Source organism: Schistocerca piceifrons, chromosome 6 (genome assembly GCF_021461385.2).
Source record: "Schistocerca piceifrons isolate TAMUIC-IGC-003096 chromosome 6, iqSchPice1.1, whole genome shotgun sequence".
NCBI lineage: Eukaryota > Metazoa > Arthropoda > Insecta > Orthoptera > Acrididae > Schistocerca > Schistocerca piceifrons.
In genome coordinates, this window is record NC_060143.1 from 198,606,988 (window position 1) to 198,629,437 (window position 22,450).

The 22,450-nt window shown below is 42.1% G+C and overlaps 1 protein-coding gene across 2 annotated transcripts in view; it reads left to right on the forward strand.

The window, feature by feature from the left end:
- Nucleotides 1–14,573, forward strand: part of LOC124802397 (N-acetylgalactosaminyltransferase 7) — an 80,652-nt gene extending 66,079 nt beyond the window's left edge. For both annotated transcript variants that reach the window (XM_047263147.1, XM_047263148.1), the window contains 3 exons: nucleotides 1,375–1,473; nucleotides 8,750–8,875; nucleotides 12,921–14,573. In XM_047263147.1, the coding sequence (XP_047119103.1) occupies nucleotides 1,375–1,473; nucleotides 8,750–8,875; nucleotides 12,921–13,061 (366 nt within the window). In that variant the 3' untranslated portion in view covers nucleotides 13,062–14,573. The remainder of the gene's footprint in view (nucleotides 1–1,374; nucleotides 1,474–8,749; nucleotides 8,876–12,920) is intronic.
- The last annotated feature ends 7,877 nt before the right edge of the window (nucleotides 14,574–22,450 follow it).

Consider the following 22,450-nt stretch of genomic DNA (forward strand, 5'->3'; position numbering starts at 1 on the left):
TGGTTCTCTCGGGGCTGACAGATGATCTTTACCACCATCTCCTGAACATGCTGTAAAAGTACTAGACTATCTGCTCAAATAAATAAGATATACATTACATACAGAAAGTTACAAATTTTTACATTTACTGTTCCTGTATTTTAATTGCCTTGTGCTGTTTCAATAGATTGAAACGAACCTTAAACAAACTACATTGCCGAAACATGTGAAACCTTTCTGTTACGGCGCAAGAACTTTTCTGACAGTTTCACACATGTTGTGCATTGTACTCAATTGGGGAGAGGCTATGTAGAAAATCTGAAGTGTTAAAAAAATTCTCTGTTCTTAATTTTGTTTATTAATCCAGTGTCAAAATTTTTTGGATTGACCAGTGTACATACAGTCATCAATATCGTAGTTTTTGCAATAACTCTCCTGCGAAGCCTCATTTTTGCTTGCACCTAGAAGAGATTTCACATTGGCAGTTGTATGTATTAATAAACCATCCAGTTCACATCACATTGTTTTTGTCAACACCATTCTTTTAACGCATTTTAAGCTCAGAAATCATTTTTGTGGCATTTTACACACACTAGATGAAAAATATAAGATTCAAAACATTAAAGACTCATTTCATAACGAAAGACTAAGCACTTCAGTTTTTCAGGCTTTTATTTCAAATTCTTCTGAGTCCGACTTCTGAAAATAGCATGAAACATACATGCATAACTTAAACAGAAGAATCTGGAAGCCCTGTCAAGTTGATACATGTATGCGGGTGCACCCTTACAACATTACAGCATACTCATTACTTCAAGTACAAGGCAAATAAATGTAAATAATGGGTTTAGTTATTGTCTTACAGGTTCTGTCAGTGGTAGCCAGACATGCAGAATGCTCAGCTGCAGAAGGGAACTTGTATGATAGGATGTATCAGAAATTGTCACTTTATTTCATTTATGCAAAGTTACTCCTTCTGTTGAAAACTGTGTGTTCATCATCAAACACCATTTTTGCAAGCCTGTTAAGTCAGGAATGCTTTCTCATTGCCAATCGATCGTGATCTATTGATTGTTTATGAAGCCATCCTCTTAGCCTGCTTTCCTCTACAACTAGGTTGGGTCTGTGTTGACTTCCATTCTGAGTAACCTGTCTTTTTCCTGCAATGCCTCCAATGTTTATTCTTTTATGTACTAAATAGGGAAAGTGTGTGTGTGTGTGTGTGTGTGTGTGTGTGTGTGTGTGTGTGTGTGAGAGAGAGAGAGAGAGAGAGAGAGAGAGAGAGAGAGAGAGAGAGAGAGAGAGAGAGTTTTGTCTCATAAAGTTAAGTAGTGATCAACCTAGCTGTCTCTCTATGAATTTAAACTAATCATAATGTGTTACTTAATTTTCCAGATGCGCAATGTGGCAACACAACAGTGTCTGGACACCATGGGACATGGACCTCCTAGTCTTATGGGTGTATCACCTTGTCATGGCTATGGGACAAATCAGGTAATTTACTGACTAGTTCAGTAACGATCGTCGTACATTCTTTTAGGTTAATATGTACAAATTTAAGTTGGAGTCTAAATAGCAATAAAATTACGGCATTGCTTTTTATGGGACACTGATGTAACCCGAGCTTCTAAAAATCTAATGTTTTTCCCTGATAACTAACTTAGAATCTTAGTTAGGTCGAGGTGCTAGTAGTGCAGCAGCTTATACACTAAGAGGAGAAATAGTATCAAATTGGTACCCAACCAGTGCATTGCAGACCGTATTGTCAGCTACCACTGACTTTGTGTGTATAACACCTACAGTTGTAACAGTATTACATTAAAGTAAAATGGAGCAGTCTCTAGATTTCATGTACAGTACTTAAACTGTAGCCAAGTGATTAATTACCTCATATTCCAGTGGTAGGTGTTAAAAATTGATGGCGGCTCTCTACACTCATCTGAAACGGTTGCTATTTTACAGAGTTACAAATGTGATAAGGCGTTCACAACTCAAAATAACACAACCTGATGCAGTTTTTTAACTGCATAGTTAATAGAGTAACACTTTCTTCAAAGACTACTTTCATTCATGGCCGCCCCCAGGGGGCTCGCCACTCTTTGGCAGTTTCATGCTTGGCTACCATGAGGCCCCAGCCTTTGCAGCATTTTCCTCTTCCGTGCTGCATGTCTATACTCTTGTTATTCTTTTTCTCCTCCCTTGGGGAACTTTTCTGGGAAATTCTTGGGAATGTTCTGCATTCTGTTGCTGTCGTACGGACGATCTCACTTTTGTTTTCGGTTTCCTTTTACTTTCTTTTTTTCCCTTCTCCTCTCGTTCCTCTGCTTTTGCGTTTGAGGATCCTCTTTTTTTTTTCTTCTTCCTCCCTGTGCGCTCCTGAAGGCCGGCCTGTGCGTCTCACACATAACAGGTGACTGGGTAACACGTAATTCCCAGCCCCGGGTCGACAGGTCGGGTTCCCACGTACCTCCCCGGTACAGGCCAGGCCCAGGAAGGGCTGATTGCCTGAGCTGCAACCTTCCCAAATTGCCGATTAGTCCCTCTGTCAGATGTTTGGGAGGTGCAACCTGAGGTGTGAGCAATCACCTAAGGTGTGTGCGCCCCATTGTGAAGGGAGCCCCCATTTGGAAGGAGCGCGTCATCGGGGACGCTGGCAATCGGGGGGGATTTTCTCGCGATGAGTCAATCATCTCCCCATTCAACGTCTACCCTTCCTGCTGCACCACAGTTGCTTGTGGTCTCACCTACTGAAGACGGTCAGTCCTTCCCCATGGTCAAACTGTTTAATATTCAGAAAGGTGTTGATACAATTGCTGGCCCTGTGAAATCCTGCTCTCATTTACGGAATGGCACTTTACTTTGGGGGACAGCTTCTGATCCCCACACGCTGCCTCGCTTCTCCACGGCTACCCTGTTTGTATCGAGGCCCATCGTACTTTGAATTCTTCCTGTGGTGTAATTTGGACCGGGCTGCTCTACGGTCTAACTTGAAGCCAAAATAGTCTTAAGTCTCCGATCAGGGTGTCATTGCCATCCATTGTGTATTGGAAAGGTAGATTCTTCCTTAGTGCTCACCCGCACTCTTTTCCTCACCTTTGATAGAGTGGTGCTGCTGTCCAAGGTTAAAGCAGGCTATGAAATCATCACAGTCTGGCCGTTCATTCTGAACCTGATGCGCTGCTACCAGAGTCATTAGTTCAATCACACTAGAACGTCTTGTCGACACCCAGCCAAATGTGTAACCTGTGACAGGGATGCACACGAGCGATTTTCCGCCTCCTCCTCCTCCTCCTCCCCGCTGTATCAACTGCAATGGCGGTCACACTACCTCCTCTCGGGATTGTCCTGTGTACCTAGATGAGCGGGCTGTCCAAGAGATTTGGGTAAAGGAAAAGGTGCCTTACCTAGTAGCTCCTAAACCCTGTGTTCTTCCGTCTGGCACGTATAGTTCTGTTCTGGTTACCAACCGTTTTTTCAGCATTGGACTCCACAGACCGATCGCACAAGCAAGCCGATGCTTCTGTGGACCCCATGGAGCAGAATCCTCCTGCACCCCATGGAGCAGAATCCTCCTGCCTCTTTGCCCTGTGGTAGCAACTCCATACCGGCTGTCACTCAGCGGCTACCGAGTTGACACCCCCTACATCTCTTCCTCCTCGTGACTGTCCTCTGATGGAACGTTCGCGGCCTTCGGTTCCACAAAGAGGTTTACAGCTGCATTTAGCATTGCAGCATCCCCTTGTACTCTGCCTTCAGGAAACAAAATTGCGCCCTCAAGACCGCTTTGAGCTTCCAAATTACTTACTGATTGGTTTTGACCTTCCCCCAGAGGTCGGCATTCCATCTCGTGGGGGCGTCTGTTGCTCATACAGGATGACCTTCATAGTCAACCCATTTCCCTGACTACCCGTCTTCAAGCTGTTGCAGTTCGCCTTTTCCTTCTCCGCCTGCTTTTTTCTCTTTGTACCATTTATGTACCTCCATCATTCGATGTCACCAAGGCAGACTTCCTTCAGCTTATTGGGCAGCTGCCTCCCCCATTTTTGCTACTCGGTGACTTTAATGCGCATAATCCCCTTTTGGGTTCTCCCAGGACCTGTCAGGTGCCCTCTTGGCTGACCACCTTAACCAACTTGCCTCTTCTGCCTTAACACTGGAGCACCCACTTTCCTTTCTGACTTTTCACACACCTATTCCCATTTGGACCTATGCTTTTGCACTGCCCAGCTTACCCATTGTCTTTGAGTCTTTAGTGACCATTTCCTGTGTGCCATCCGTTTGTTGACTCCTACCCCACCTGCGTGCATGCCCAAATGGCAGCTTACTAAGGCTGACTGGCAGCTTTATTCCTCCCTGGTGACCTTTGAAGAACAAGATTTCCCCAGTTGGGATGACCAGGTGGACTATCTCATCAACATTATCCTTACTGCTGTAGAACGTTCCATTCCTTGCACTTCCTCTTTACCACGTCGTGTACCAGTCCCTTGGTGGAGTGAGGCATGCTGCAATGCAATTCGCGCATGTCGACGAGCTCTCCACGTTTTTAACGGCAACCCTACGCTGGCAAACTGCATTTGTTATAAACAGATGTGTGCAAAGTGTCATCGTGTTCTTCAGGGTAGCAAAAGAGCTAGCTGGCTTTCATTCACTAGTTCTTTTAACAGTTCCACACCTTCCTCTGTCGTGTGGGCCAATCTCCGATGGCTCTCTGGCACCATGATCCATTCCCCAGTTTCTGGCCTGACAGTCAATGACTGTCATCTTGGATCCTCTTGCTATCTCCAGTACCTTGGGTCACCATTTTGCAGAAGTTTCGAGCTCTTCCCACTATCACTCTGCCTTCCTCCATCAGAAACGAGTGGAGGAGGCTCGGGCGATGTCCTTCTATTCTTTGCATTATGAGTGTTACAATGCCACCTTTACTATGAGGGAGCTAGATCATGCTCTCAGTTCATCCCAATCCTCTGCCCCAGGGCCAGATGCCATCCACATTCAGATGTTGCAGCACCTTTTTCTTGCGGGCAAGCCCTTTCTGCTTAACACTTACAACTGCATCTGGGCGGAGGGCACGTTTCCTGGATGCTGGCGTGAAGCCACCGTCATACACATACCTAAGCCCGGTAGGGACAAAAACCTTCCTTCTAGCTACTGGCCCATCTCTCTTAACAGCTGCGTTTGCGAGGTGATGGAACGTACGATTTGTGTCAGGCTGGTGTGGTGGCTCGAGTCTTGTCATTTACTAACAAATGCGTGGCGTTCTGCAGCTGACCATCTCATTACTTTCTCCACCGATGTCATGAATGGTTTTCTGTGGAAATCCCAGACTGTGGCTGTGTTTTCTTTGATTTGGAGAAGGCCTATGACAGCTGCTGGAGAACTGGTATCCTCCATACTCTTTACACGTGGGGCTTCCATGGGCGCCTGCCGTGTCTTATTCGGGCATTTTTACAAGGCCGAGTTTTCAGGATGTGTGTGGGTTCTGCCTTGTCGGACACCTTTATCCAGGAAAATGGTATGCCTCAGGGTTCTATCCTGAGCGCCGACCTCTTTGCTATTGCCATTAGCCCTATAATGGCCTGTCTCCCACCGGGCATCTGCGGCTCTCTTTTTGTTAACAATTTTGCCATCTATTGCAGTTCTCCACAGACCTGTTTCACTGAGCAGCGTTTTCAGCACTGTCTCGATCATCTTTACTCTTGGAGCATCAACAATGGCTTTTGCTTTTCCACTGACAAAACTGTATGAATTTCTGGCAGTGCCCAAATGGTTTCTCCCATCATCTCTACGTCTTGGGCCTGCTGCCCTTCCATTCATTGACTTTTCTGAGGCTCCTACTCAATAGGAAACACTCTTGGTCCTCTCATGTGTCTTACTGGCAGCCCACAGTATGCGGTCCCTCAATCTCATACGTGTCCTCACTGGTACTTCCTGGGGTGCCGATTGAACCACCCTGCTCCATTTGTACCAGTCCCTTGTCCATTCAAAACTCGACTATGGGTGCTTTGTTTATGCGTCTGCATACCCATCCCTTTTACACTTTTCCAACACTATCCACCATCATGGCATCCGTTTGGCCATGGGCGCCTTTTACACCAGCCCGGTTGAGAATTTGTATGCTGAAGCTGCTGAACTACCACTGTCCCACCGTCATACCTTCTTTGGTGATTCCTTTGATCGCTGATATGATGCTCGGCCCTCTTCTCTGTTACTTCCTGGAATTCGCTTTCTCCACTTACTATGGTGGCTTAACTTCACACTACCTGCAACTTTCCCAGTGGGTGTGAACCCTTCACTGCCTTGGCTTTGTGAAATGGCCCATGTTAACCTTGGCCTTCATTCACTTCCTAAGGACACTACTCCAGCCTCGGTCTATCGCCTCCAGTTTCACGACCTTTGCATGGAACTTCGCGATAGTACCTTTGTATACACTGATGGATCTCTGACTGACCGTGGGGTCGATGTGCCTTTGTCATTGGCACCTGTCTCTTTCGATATCGGCTTCCAGCACACTCCTCAGTATTTACACCTGAGCTCTTCACCTTGTATCAGGCCACGGAGTACGTCCAGCGACACAGCCTTTCCAATCAGACTCACTCAGTGCCCTTGACAGTCTATGTGCGCTGTACACCACCTATCCCTTATTGCAGTGGGTCCAGGAGACCCTCTCACTTGCTCAATGTTGGTGGAGCCAGTGTCGTGTTTCTGTGGGTCCCTGGTCATGTCGGTCTGCCAGGAAATGATGCTGCTGATGAGGCTGCAATTCTCATACCTCAGCCCATGAGTAGCTGTATTCCCTCCAACGATCTCTGCATTGCCATCTGTCACATGGTGGTGTCTCTTTGGCATTGCCAATGGTCCTCCTTTAGTGGGAATAAGCTTAAGCTTATTAAGCCTCTCCCAGCACCTTGGACAACCTCCTCTTGGCCCTCCCACCGAGAGGAGATTAATTTAACTCTGCTGCATATTGAGCACTGCCTTTTTAGCCATCGTCATTTGCTCAGTGGCGCTACCCCACCACTTTGTTCACATTGTGCAGAAATTTTAACTGTCCACCACTTCCTGCCGGTGTGCCCTATTTTTAACTGTTTATTATCAAGCTTGGGTTTGCTGCCTGATTTATCAGCCATTTTAGTGAATGACGTGCGGGCTGTCAACCGCGTTTTACTTTTTATCCGCCACAGCAATACGGTGAAGGCCATTTAATTTTTAGTTTTGGACCTTCATTACTGTATGGTGTTTCTTTAGCGCTCTTTCCAAGTGCCTGTTTTTAGCTGTCTCCTATTCTGTCGATAGGAACAGACGCATAATCATTTAACTCCACTCTTTGTTCGTGTTCTCTAGTTTTGACTCGGGCGCATATGACCCCATTTGTTTTTTGCACCCTAAAGCAAAACAAAACAAAATAATTCATGGACACCACATATAGACAACTCATAACACAAGCACACACTGTTTTGAACAACTTGGTTAATCATATGGTTTCTTCCAAGAATGTGCTTTCAATCAGTGACACCAGACATAGATATTATTTAGAAGAGGCAGGACTTAATCATTGCATCCCAAGTGTGTTTTTGCAAGATGTTTTCTGTGCCAGTCATTGGTAATTGTGCTTGTATGTAATCACTAAATACATTTCTTCAACAATTGCATTAGAGATAGCTGCTGTGTTTTGGAGCGGGTGTGCATCTGTTGCCACAGTGAAAGTCACAGTAGAGTGCGGAATAAACAAACACACAGTACCAATTTATTTGATGGTAGTCAAGTTGTAGGTTTGTGACACTTGACACACACTATTTGGAGGTGGCTTTTAACATGCCACCATGTCTGTGGCGCACTTTGAGCCCTATCAGTTTGCAAGAAACTGGATGTCAGTATCAATTATTGTGGACAACACTGTATTGATGTCAGTAGTGCCCATTGACTCAGATTGTAACAACCTGTAGACAGGTCACATTTGCAGTTAATAATTCACCAGTTCAATGCTGGACAACAACAAATGGTGACCAGATACATTGACCATAACTACTACCTCATTACTGGGATGGAGAAGCACCTGCCCCATACATTTCTCTCTCTTTACTAAATGTCACGTATCATAAAAATTAGCATTGATTCTGGACCACCACCATTGGATGATGGAGCATGAAAAACAGACCTGTGCTAGTGAGTCATGGTACACATTGGCAGTGATAGGATAGAAATCTTATAAAAACCCTTTGAAGCAATGTGTCCCACAAGTCAGCAGGGCACTGTTGAGGCCAATGATATTCTTGTGTTGGAGTTGTTTGCATTAAATGAAATGTAGCCCCTGACAGGTCTGCCTTTGTTTGTTGCCATACATGAATGCATTCATGTGTATCCAGCAGTGCAGTTAGAGCAAGGAGCAATGAAACGGATTATTTTTCAGAGTGAAGATTCTTGGCATGTGGTATGGCATATCAATAGAACTGAATAATCTTGGGAAATCGGTGGTGAACTGTTACTTTGATCCTTTGGAGCATTTAAAGGATATTTTCTCTAATTGCTAGCTACTAAGCAATTAGCAACTTACAAAATGAACATACATAAATGTGACATTCATCTTGTGCAGTCTGATGAGCCGCTGTCATGGCATCATAAAGGAATGTACTGTCTTATTAACTTTAACTTAAATGCAAGAAACAGTTTTGTGTGTGTGTGTGTGTGTGTGTGTGTGTGTGTGTGTGTGTGTGTGTGTCCAGCAAAACTGGTGCAAAATAGCTTTGAGTTATCTGTCTTCTTTCTCTTGCAGTTAATGAGGCTGAACACCAAAGGCCAGCTGGGTGTGGGAGAACGTTGCATAGAGGCAGATTCACAAGGCCTTAAACTTGTCTTCTGTCGATTAGGCACTGTGGACGGTCCATGGCAGTATGACAGAGTGAGTATATACACTTAAATGAGGTATCTTGACACAGTGATTTCCTCGGTGCCAACCAGCATGGATTCCCAAAACACTGATCATATGAAATCCAACTCGCTCTTTTCTTGGGTATAAGTACTGGAACCTTTGGATCAAGGCAGTCAGGTAAATGCAGTGGATCAAGGCAGTCGGATAAATGCAGTATTTCCGAAAAGCATTTGACTCTGTACGACACCTACTCTTATTGTCAAAAATATGATCATAAGGGTACCAAGTGAAATGTGTGACTGGATTGATGACTTTTTGGTAAGGAGGATGCAGCATGTTAGCTAGGATGGAGAATCATCTTAAGATGTAGAAATAACTTTGGGGGTGTCCCAGGGTAGCATGTTGGGACCCTTGTTGTTCATGTTTTCAAGATGTATATTAATGACCTTGCACACAACATTAACAGTAACCTCAGACTGTTTGCAGACGATGCAGTTATCTGCAATGAAGCACTGTCTGAAAGGGGCTGCATAAATATTTAGTCAGATCTTGATAAGATTTCAAAGTGGTACAAAGATTGGCAACTTGCTTCAAATGTTCAGAAATGTCAAATTGTGCACTTTACCAGTGAGTCACACTTTGAATGGGCCAACTCTTATAAGATACCTGGGTGTAACACTTTGTATGGATACGAAACGGAATGATCACATAGGCTCAGTTTTGGGTAAAGCAGGAGGTAGACTTCTGTTTATTGGTAGAACACTGGGGAAGTGCAGTCAGTCTACAAAGGAGATTGCTTACAAATCACTTGCAGCGACCGGTTGTAGAATATTGCTCAATTGTGTGGGACCTGTACCGAGTAGAACTGACAGGTGACATTGAAGTATACACACAAGGCAGCAAGAATGGTCACATATTTGTTTGATCTGTGGGAGGGAGTCACAGAGTGAAGGAACTGAACAGGAAGACTCTTGAAAATATGTGTAAGCTATCCCCAAAAAAGTCTGTTAACAAAGTTTCAAGAACCGGCTTTAAATGATGGCTCTAGAAACATACAGCCTCCTATGTATCACTCTATCTTGCAGGGCTGGCAGTCTTCAACTGTATTCTATACTCTGGCAAAAGCAGTACACATGGTCATAGATATTGCTGAACCCTTCTGGTTCCTGAGAAGGAGTGAGATTAGTTTCTTCACTCATTTCAAAATAAGAAAACAAAACAACAATAAGAAGTGCAGAACCGAAAGCAAGTCAGAATATACAATGCATTTGGTAATAGCTTATCTGCATATGCTCGAGGCACATCTCCTGTCACATTAAAGTGTCTGTGTAATATTCCACTCGGCATTTTGTTGCTAGTTTCAGCATTGAGTGGCCATTATCTCTCCTCCCTCCTTTCCAGTTGATGGAGTAACAGCTAGGTTGTAGACAAGATAACAATTATGTACACATGAGGATCAGTTTCTATACATCTATATTTAAGGAAATAGTTAGATAAATATTAAACAGTCGAAAATCCAGGATAGAATGTAACAATATTATGAAAAGGAAAGTTGCTACTCACCATATAGAGAAGATGCTGAGTGCAAATAGGCACAACAAAACGACTATCACAAAGTGTTACGCGCGAGCGTGCACACGCACACACACACACACACACACACACACACACACACACACACACACACATGAGCGCGCGCGTGCAGACTCGGGCAACTGAAACCTCAGTAGTTTCAGTTGCCTGAGACTGCAATTTTGTGTGTGCATGTGCATTTGTGATTAGCAACTTTCCTTTTCATAATATTGTTAGATAAATATTACTGTCTTAAGTTACGTCAGTTGCCGAGAGAGACAGCCATTTCACTTTCTGGTGCTGCATATGCATAATTGAAGCAAAACTACATTAATTACAAAGTGCATGTGGCAGATACAGGGTTTGGAGAAAAATATGGAAGCACCATGAGAAATGCACACTTAAACATAAATGCAGGTGCTAGGCGAGCCTGCAGGTTGCGCTGTTTTATTTGATAATGAATGGCACCTGTGTAGTGTCCTCAACATGTTTCAGTGTCAGTTGTGGTCAGAACTGTGTTCTGTGTAGTTGTGAGTGCATTATGTCAGAGCTAAGTGAATTTGAACGTGGGAAAATTGTCTGTGTTCATATGGTGGACGCTTCTGTAATCAAGGGAGCTCAAGTGTTTGGTGTCTCAAGAGGCACCACATCGAAGATTTATACTGAATACAGTAAGTCATTTGGTCAGACGAGTCTTGTTTCACACTATTTCCAATTTCTGGCCGATTTTACTCCCCGAGAGTGAAACACAGTGGGAGTCTGGTGATGACTCGGGCAGCCATGGCATTGCATTCCATGAGCCCCGTGGCTACTCTGCAAGTCACGCAGCTTGCATCATTCAGACTGGTTTTGTGAGCATGAGGATGAATTACTGAACCACCTCTGGCTGCCAGCCACCAGACCTCAGTATTATTGAGCCTTTGTGGTCTCTTTGCTTGATCGTTATCCACCTCTATCATCATTACCTGAACTTGCCAGTTGCTGTTGCTGGTGCCAACTAACCACTAGACACCAGCAACAGCAAATGCTTCTTCCCCAGGCTGTATACAATGGAGGTTGGGGGAGGCATTAGCCCTCAATACATTTTATCATAGACTCTCGCACATTCGTGAGTCAGAAATTTTAAATACCTGGATATAAATGATGGGAATGGCTTTACCAAGTTTAAATGGAATCTTTCACATTTTGACTCTTCAGCACCTGGAGATGCAAATTTAATTTGCAAAACCGGTCGTGTTCTCTGATAAAGAATTCTAACAGTCGCAACAGTCTTGTGTATTCAAATCGTGGAATATTTCAGCTGTGGTCCCCCTACATATAAAGTAGTGTGTCCAACTATGAAAAATAATGAAGAGAGTGCCAGTTCATTATTAAGCTATTCAGTGAGACCTAAAGACAAAGAATTTTTATATATTTTTGTTATCACTAGGTAGTTTTCCTAAAACTGTGTGCAGAAGATTACATACTCAGCAGCAGGTTTGTTAATCCCTGGGAAAAAAAAAAAACCTGCAGACACACACACTTCAGCAGGAACTTTCATATTTACTGTAGATTTTCTTTCACTGCAGTGGCTGCCCCAGCAAACCTGCCATTATATTGCAAACACGATTTAATAATGGGAACTGAGCAGCGCAATTTATCTTTTGTGGCTTGAGGCCACAATCTTTGCCGCTGGAACACTTTCCATCTGCTGGGGCTTCAATTACCCTCCATAATTACTCCAGTCTTGGAATCCATTTATATTATATTTGATTCACGCACTTGATCTGAAACTAGCAATGAGAATCCATGATATCACCCTATTTCCGTTAAATCGCAGATCCCTCCCAAGATGACAACAGTAAGATTTGGATTTTCCTCCTACCCTAGTGGTATGTTCATGATCCAGCTTCCTGAGATATGCCTGTGTTTTTCATAGACAATATGACATTGTTTAAAGCAAGGATAAAGAAAATTACTCATATGTTGTAGGCCAACCACTGCTGTTTTAAGTATTATGATTTTCTGTACTACAAAGTACTGTTCTGAGCCATCAGTTGGAATATAAATGAAATTGGAAATGGTCGTACTTATTTGGACAACCGTCCTCCTTTAAGAGTTAACTTGTACAGAAAACACACACACACACACACACACACACACACACACACACACAAAACAGTGCAGCTCCTCCATGTACTCGTCACAACCTTTCTCCCCTCACTCACTCCACTGACACCTCCCTCACCTTACTCATTCTACAATGCTGGTACAATGTGGTCGGCCACGGCATATAGCCGTTTGTAAGTGGGGTTATCCCCCTCGCAGTGTTGTTTACGTGCCTATTATTGGTGCATGTCCTCAGCAGTACTTTGAAATGTTTCCTTTACTCCTTCTGTTTTCTTTTCTTTTCCACCTTTGCCTTTCCATTGCCATGATTTTTTTTTTTTTTTTCCCTCTTGTTGCATAAATTTAATTTCATTCAAGGCATGGAAGTATATGTAACTAGCTACGTTTGTTTCAGGAAACACGAACACTGTTGCATCGAGTACATAAAAAGTGTGCAGCTCTTCACCCACAGACTGGGCACTTGACTCTTCTGCCTTGTGACCCTAACAACACTTACCAGCAATGGGCTTTTAAAGCGATCAGCCCAAAATGGTAGCACCTGATGTTTTTAATACATATGTGACATTCTTTGTACAGTAAAATGTTTGTCTTATATTGAATGGAGACTGTCCAGTTGCATAGTAAACTTTGTTAAAAGTGTGTTGCGCAGTTGCTGGAAATAATGTGTATTTATCTCGTGATGCACAGAGAACTATCAAGAATTTGTGCTGCTACTTAAGAGTCAGACCATCAGTAAATCTCGCATTGGTGATAGAATTTTTAACGTACAGATCGTCCTCAAATCTAATTCCAAACTTTTGTGAAATGCATCAGAATTGCATTCGTGCTGTTAGTCATTGTTTTGTAATTATCATTTCTTCTAAAGAGCATTAGACATCGCTCATCATTGATTAATAAGTTATTTTACTAACAGTAATGTGAGGTACTTTAAAATTATTAATTGCTTGTTACTAATTACAACCAGGAGAATAACAGGTGACAAAAATACTAGACCACAACTACAAATTGGACCTCTTTCGTTTTTGTATGTTTTTCTTTTTTCCAACATATTCCCTACTACATCTTTGTCCTCATTTCCTGAGCTTAAAATTGTGATAATAAGGAATGCCAGAACACTTACTTTTATCCATAAGATGAAATAATTTGTACTAAGCAAGTGAAATCTCTGTGCAGTTTTAGATTTCTCAAGTTGTGTGTGCGTGCGCCTGCGTGTGCTTGTATAGAAGGGAGTCAGTCTATATTTCTTGACTTGTATGTTTGAGGTTTGGGGAGGAAGGTTAATCTGGGAGAGCCATTTGTTACTTACAGAGTACATCATCTGCCACTGTCTCATTCCTACAAATTGTTCGTAAAATGTAGACTAAAGTCAAAAAATATGTACCTAAATAATAAGCAGCAAGGGAGTGTGTAGCAGTAGAATTTTGATATTTTACTGAAAGTAAAATATGATAATAGTGACGACAGTGACAATGTGCATGTGTATGAGTTAGGAGGATCTTGAGTGCCTTATGCAAGTTGTAGGTCATGAACTATCGTTAAAGCTGTATTTAGAAACACACAGTATTGTATTAGGTTGTGAAACAAGTTTAACATTCCATGTGTGTAACTATTCTGATAATGATAAAATTTGAAGACACTTTCCTGGCCATAATTTTCAGTGAGAAAACATGGTGCTAATCACTGTAGAATCTCATACATTTGTAATTGTACTGTATCTTATACAGTTTATTTCTGCAAATATTATAAATGGAAAATTTATTTCGTATCCTCTAAAACTGAAAATACACACATTTATCCTCTTTTGACATTTACCGTGAAATGTGAGAGTAATGCATAAACATGTACATTTGGTCTTCCTTTGAGGAATTAGGAGCATTCTTTACCATTAGTATTGTTGAAATGAATAGAGGTTTTTCAGAGAATATTACTTACCATATAATGCATTTGACAATCATATCAATTTATGTACTTTGTCTTGTTTCTATTGTTTGTACTGTTGTTTTTGTAATACTAGAAATTTTTACCACATACAGAGAAATATTTTATATTGTTAGCCTTTTATTTCTTGTAATGACCATAGCCCTTGATAACATTAGATTGTAAGTCAGCATACCACTTGTACAAACTAACAGATGATGTTTCCACAAAGATTATGGGTCACTACAGAGCATATAATAGGTGATGGAGGAGTACACAGAGCGTCTGAATTGCCAAATAAACAATACTGGACATTGGTAATGGTCTTCGTCTAGAATAAATTTAAAAACCTCCCTAAGAGAGGAAGTAAGGATATTTCCACTTGAAAAGTAGAATATCTTGCCACATCGGAAATCTCTTTTTCTTATTAAAAATATTTATACATTGTCAAATGATAGAACATTAGAGATTGCTGTTTTAAAATGGCATTATACTTAACAGTTAGTTGTGTGTGTTCCATTAGATAAATATTATGACATGAAATGTCAACTGAACAAACATAAAATGCCTATTTGAAATAAATATCAAGCCTATGGGCTTGCCATTTGCAGATTTATTTCTGTTCTAGAATTCTCTATTAAAAATTTTAGGATTACTGTTACGAATAACTTAAAATGGAATGATCACATAGATAATGTTGTGGGGGAAGCAAACCAAAGACTGTGATTTATTGGCAACACACTTATAAAATGCAACAAGTCTATTAAAGAGGCTGCTTGCACTGCTTGTTCGTCCTCTTCTGGAATATTGCTGTGCGATGTGGGAGCTTCACAGATAGGATTGACAGAGGACATCAAAAAAGTGCAAAGAGGGGCAGCTTGTTTTGTATTATTGGGAATTGGGAGAGAATGCCATGGATATGGTATGCAAATTTGGGTGGCAGACATTGAAACAAGGGCATTCTTCATTGCTGCAGTATCTTCTCATAAAATTACAATCACCAACTTTCTCCCTACAGTATGAAAACATTTTGTTGTTGCCCAACATGGAGAAAATATCATAATAATAAAAAACAGAAATAAGAGGTCACACAGGAAGATTTAAGTGTTCATTTTTCCCACACACTGTCAGTGTGTGGAACAGTAGAGAAATAGTCGAAGGTGGTTCGATGACTCCTCTGCCAGACACTTCATTGTGAATTGCAGAGTCATCATGTGAATGTAGGTAGTAAGTAATCAGTAAACCCTGATTCTTTAAAGATTGAACTCCCCTGTATAAAATAGCTTCAAGCTTCTGGTTATTTTACAAATCAGTTAATGTGTTAAATGTATCGTGTTAAGCATGTAAGTGAGAGAAAGTTTTGTGAAGGTTGAAATTCAAGAAACTTTAGCAGCTCTACATACATCAGTTTTTTTCAAGTTTAAATTTCATCAGTATGCTCACATAAGAGCTTAGAACTTTCTACCCTGTATATTATTTACTGCTATACTAAATTAATAGGGGGTGGGGGGGGATATATTTGATGGAATGAAAGAGGGTGAGCAGCTGATTCTGCCTGCACCTTAAGTAACAATCTGGCCATATGCAAGTAGGACTTGCACACTGAGCCTCCTTTACAAACATTTTTAAGTGTGTAGACAGTTCATCCATTCCAGGAAACGAGGATCTTGATGCTTTTTTTGCCTATTATCAACGTTTATACTAGGATATTGGCAAAATATTGGTTCCAGGGATTCAAAGACTTTTGAGTATGTTTTAATTTAAAGCTTGAAGTCAATTAACAAATGACAAATTATTTTTCCATGTAGTTAATTACAATTTAACATTTTTTAATTTTTTTTCCTTTATGTTTACTGTGAGACGTTTCTTTTTGCCAAATTTCGTGACTCTACATCAAAAAGTGTTAATGAATGAGTTTCTGAGTATCAAAATGTGTGGTGTACATGGCCGTATCTTTTGGCTGCATTGATTACACTGTTGTTGTTGTGGTCTTCAGTCCTGAGACTGGTTTGATGCAGCTCTCCATGCTACTCTATCCTGTGCAAGCTTTTTCATCTCCCAGTACCTACTGCAGCCTACATCCTTCCGAATCTGCTTAGTGTATTCATCTCTTGGTCTCCCTCTACGATTTTTACCCTCCATGCTGCCCTCCAATACTAAATTGGTGATCCCTTGATGCCTCAGAACATGTCCTACCAACCGATCCCTTCTTCTGGTCAAGTTGTGCCACAAACTTCTCTTCTCCCCAATCCTATTCAATACTTCCTCATTAGTTATGTGATCTACCCACCTTATCTTCAGCATTCTTCTATAGCACCACATTTCGAAAGCGTCTATTTTCTTCTTGTCTAAACTATTTATCGGCCACGTTTCACTTCCATAAATGGCTACACTCCATACAAATACTTTCAGAAATGACTTCCTGACACTTAAATCAATACTGGATGTTAACAAATTTCTCTTCCTCAGAAACGCTTTCCTTGCCATTGCCAGCCTACATTTTATATCCTCTCTACTTCGACCATCATCAGTTATTTTGCTCCCCAAATAGCAAAACTCCTTTACTACTTTAAGTGCCTCATTTCCTAATCTAATTCCCTCAGCATCACCCGACTTAATTAGACTACATTCCATTATCCTTGTTTTGCTTTTGTTGATGTTCATCTTATATCCTCCTTTCAAGACACTGTCCATTCCCTTCAACTGCTCTTTGCTGTCTCTGACAGAATTACAATGTCATCGGTGAACCTCAAAGTTTTTATTTCTTCTCCATGAATTTTAATACCTACTCCGAATTTTTCTTTTGTTTCCTTTACTGCTTGCTCAATATACAGATTGAACAACATCGGGGAGAGGCTAAAACCCTGTCTTACTCCCTTCCCAACCACTGCTTCCCTTTCATGTCCCTCGACTCTTATAACTGCCATCTGGTTTCTGTACAAATTGTAAATAGCCTTTCGCTCCCTGTATTTTACCCCTGCCACCATTAGAATTTGAAAGAGAGTATTCCAGTCAACATTGTCAAAAGCTTTCTCTAAGTCTACAAATGCTAGAAACGTAGGTTTGCCTTTCCTTAATCTTTCTTCTAAGATAAGTCGTAAGGTCAGTATTGCCTCACGTGTTCCAGTGTTTCTACGGAATCCAAACTGATCTTCCCCGAGGTTGGCTTCTACTAGTTTTTCCATTCGTCTGTAAAGAATTCGTGTTAGTATTTTGCAGCTGTGACTTATTAAACTGATAGTTCGGTAATTTTCACATCTGTCAACACCTGCTTTCTTTGGGATTGGAATTATTATATTCTTCTTGAAGTCGGAGGGTATTTCGCCTGTTTCATACATCTTGCTCACCAGACGGTACAGTTTTGTCAGGACTGGCTCTCCCACGGCCGTCAGTAGTTCCAATGGAATATTGTCTACTCCGGGGGCCTTGTTTCGACTCAGGTCTTTCAGTGCTCTGTCAAACTCTTCATGCAGTATCATATCACCCATTTCATCTTCATCTACATCCTCTTCCATTTCCATAATATTGTTCTCAAGTACATCGCCCTTGTATAGACCCTCTATATACTCCTTCCACCTTTCTGCTTTCCCTTCTTTGCTTAGAACTGGGTTTCCATCTGAGCTCTTGATATTCATACAAGTCATTCTCTTATCTCCAAAGGTCTCTTTAATTTTCCTGTAGGCGGTATCTATCTTACCCCTAGTGAGATAGGCCTCTACATCCTTACATTTGTCCTCTAGCCATCCCTGCTTAGCCATTTTGCACTTCCTGTCGATCTCATTTTTGAGATGTTTGTATTCCTTTTTGCCTGTTTCACTTACTGCATTTTTATATTTTCTCCTTTCATCAACTAAATTTAATATTTCTTCTGTTACCCAAGCATTTCTACTAGCCCTCGTCTTTTTACCTACTTGATCCTCTGCTGCCTTCACTACTTCATCCCTCAAAGCTACCCATTCTTCTTCTACTGTATTTATTTCCCCCATTCCTGTCAATTGCTCCCTTATGCTCTCCCTGAATCTCTGTACAACCTCTGGTTCTTTTAGTTTATCCAGGTCCCATCTCCTTAAATTCCCACCTTTTTGCAGTTTCTTCAGTTTTAATCTACAGGTCATAACCAATAGATTGTGGTCAGAGTCCACATCTGCCCCTGGAAATGTCTTACAATTTAAAACCTGGTTCCTAAATCTCTGTCTTACCATTATATAATCTATCTGATACCTTTTAGTATCTCCAGGGTTCTTCCATGTATACAACCTTCTTTCATGATTCTTAAACCAAGTGTTAGTTATGATTATGTTGTGCTCTGTGCAAAATTCTACCAGGCGGCTTCCTCTTTCATTTCTGTCCCCCAATCCATATTCACCTACTATGTTTCCTTCTCTCCCTTTTCCTACACTCGAATTCCAGTCACCCATGACTATTAAATTTTCGTCTCCCTTCACAATCTGAATAATTTCTTTTATTTCATCATACATTTCTTCAATTTCTTCGTCATCTGCAGAGCTAGTTGGCATATAAACTTGTACTACTGTAGTAGGTGTGGGCTTCGTATCTATCTTGGCCACAATAATGCGTTCACTATGCTGTTTGTAGTAGCTTACCCGCATTCCTATTTTCCTATTCATTATTAAACCTACTCCTGCATTACCCCTATTTGATTTTGTGTTTATAACCCTGTAGTCACCTGACCAGAAGTCTTGTTCCTCCTGCCACCGAACTTCACTAATTCCCACTATATCTAACTTCAACCTATCCATTTCCCTTTTTAAATTTTCTAACCTACCTGCCCGATTAAGGGATCTGACATTCCACGCTCCGATCCGTAGAACGCCAGTTTTCTTTCTCCTGATAACGACATCCTCTTGAGTAGTCCCCGCCCGGAGATCCGAATGGGGGACTATTTTACCTCCGGAATATTTTACCCAAGAGGACGCCATCATCATGTAATCATACAGTAAAGCTGCATGCCCTCGGGAAAAATTACGGCTGTAGTTTCCCCTTGCTTTCAGCCGTTCGCAGTACCAGCACAGCAAGGCCGTTTTGGTTATTGTTACAAGGCCAGATCAGTCAATCATCCAGACTGTTGCCCTTGCAACTACTGAAAAGGCTGCTGCCCCTCTTCAGGAACCACACGTTTGTCACTGCTAAGTGACTATAGACCATAGTATGTGACAAAAATTTCAACCTGATACGTCTACTCGCTACTGAGAAAAGGATCTTTACTGACAGACAGACAGACATTCTGACGAAAAATTGTCATATAACTACGGATTAACAATGTAAGGAAATGATAGGGCAGGGAGGGTTGAGGGGGAGGGGGAGAAAAGGGAGAGGAATGGGGAAAGATGGGTGGGTGCATTGGCAAAGGATGGCACACAAAGAGGGTGATTGGATAAGAGTAGGGAAGGGGATAGGACAGAGGGCATGGAAACTGTCGGGTGGAGGTATGGGGACAGTATGGTGCCACATGTTTGGGACTGGATAATTTTGGGAACAGAGAATGCATTGTAAGGATAACGCCCATCTGCGCAGTTCAGAAAAGCTGATGTTAGAGGGGAGGGTCCAGATGGCTTGGATATCGAAGTAGCTATTGAAATTAAGCATGTTATGTTCAGCTGCATGTTGTGTTATATTATATTGTGCTTTACGTTGCTCTTGGTGACAGTGGCCATTTGTCCTGGTGTACAGCTGATATAAAAAATTGTGCATGATTGCAGCAGAGCTGGTATATGACATGACTGCTTAAATAGGTGGCCCAGCCTCTGATGGGATAAGATAAGCCTGTGACAGGACTGGAATAGGGACTACTGAGTGGGTAGTTTGGGCAGGTCTTGTACCTGTCTTCCACGGCACTATGATCCTTGTGACAAGGAGTTTGGATTGGGAGGGGGATAGAGATGGACTAGGATGTTGTGGAGGTTGGGTAGTCTAAGGGACACCACTTTAGGAGGTATGGGAATCATCTTGTGTAGGATATCCCTCATTTCAGGGCATGATGGTAGGTTATCAAAGCCCATTACTGGGTGACAAAGGGCATTCTATTATGGCTGGTTATTGGGGGTGGTGGGACGATTCAGGGTGAGAGGAGGTCTGAGGGATATTGACTGTCTGTGAAGACCTGGTGAGATCCTCAGCATACTGGCCAAGGGAATTCTTGTTATTGCAAATACATCATCCCCGGGTAGCCAGGCTGTATGGAACAGGTTTTTTGGTGTGGAAGGAATGACAGCTGTCAAAATGCAGGTACTGTTAGTGGTTGATGGGTTTAATGTGGGCAGAAGTGTGGATCGAACCATCAGAGAGGAAGAGGACAATGTCCAGGATGGTGGCACACTAGGTTGAGGCAACCAGGTGAAGCGGATTGGGAGGAAGGAATGAGGATAGGCTGTATTGGTCCTTAGTCCAGATCATGAAGCTATTATGAATGAAACTGAACCAGGTTTGGCATTTTGGGAGGCTACAAAAGTCTCCTCTAAATGGCATATAATCAGACTGGCGTTAAGAGTGCCATGCAGAAGCCCATTGTTTTATACCTTCCCTTCAAAGGAGTGGTAGTTGTGTTAGGATAAAGTTAATATGATGTATGAGAAACAAGGTAGTGGTTTTGTAATATGAAGGATGTTGGGAGAGGTAGTGTTCAATAACAGTAAGACCATGAACATGAAGGATGTTTGTGTATAGGGAGGTGGCATCAACTGTGACAGTTAGGGATGCAAGAGGTAAAGGGATGGTGGAGAGTCAGTGAAGCGAGTGGTTGATATCTTTGATGTGAGAGGCTATGTTATTGGCAGGTGGTTGGAGTTGTTGGGCAATGAGAGCTGAAATTCTTTTAATGGGGAACACAATAAACAGCCACAATAGGGCATCCAGGATTGTTAGGTTTGTTGATTTTAGGGATCGTATAGAAGGTAGGTGTGGGGGTGTCACAGGGGTGAGGAGGGAAATGGATTTAGGGGAGAGGTTCTGGGAAGGCCTAAGGCTTTAAGCAGGGCTTGGAGGTTATGTTAGAATGGTGGGATGGGTTCAATCTATCAGAGTTTATAGGCGGAGTAGTCGGATGATTGGCAGAGGGCTTCCGCCAGGTAGTCACTAAGATTCATTACGACAGTGGTGGAACCTTTGTCTACAGGTTGGATGATTTGTTTGATTGTAGGCATAGCTGTTCTTTCTTCTGATGTAAGGAGAAGTTATGAGTTAGGATAAAGTCACTAAGGTGTATGAGGAATGAGATAATGGGTTTGGAGTCTGAAGGAAAATTCTTTTGGTGGGGGGACAATAACTAGTCAGACACAATGGGGCATCCAGGATTGTTGGGTTTGTGGATTTTGGGGAGAATGTAGGAAGTGGATGTGCTGGGTGTTGTAGGGATGGAAATCGATTTAGGGGAGAAGTTCTGGGAGGGGCCTAAGACTTTAAGCAGGACTGAAAGGTATATTGAACTTCTGAGATGGAATCACTCCTGCAGAGTTTATAAGTGGAGTAGTCAGATAATAGGCACACACTTTTCGCCAGATAATAATAAAGGTTGAATCTTCGTGTGTAGGTAGGATGATTTGTTTTGAGGTTGTGTGTGGCTGTCCTTTCTTGTGCTATAAGTTTGGTGTTTTGAGGAAGGGGCCTCAGGAAGGATGGTGAGGCCAAGTTAGAGGTAAGGAATTCCTGGAAGGTGACCAGTGTGTGGTTAGGTTGGAGGGTAGGTCAGATCGTGGTTGGATGGTGGTATGAACTGGGAGAGGCAGGATTCAATGTTGGGATTAGGTTGGTTTTGGTTGGAGGGATTCGTGGCAAAGAAGTGTTTCCATTCCATTGCAGGGACTGGGAGCAGGAAAGTTAAGTCTTTGCCAAGTCCAGCATAGGCCTTTGGGTGTAGGACTAAAGATGAGACTTTGGATAGAACTAAAACTTCTGTGGAGCTGAAGGTTTTGGTGGAAACAATAACAACAGTCTTACAGTAATGATTTGGCTCATGATTTGGGGGAGTGCTGGTAGGGAGTTTTCGTGCAG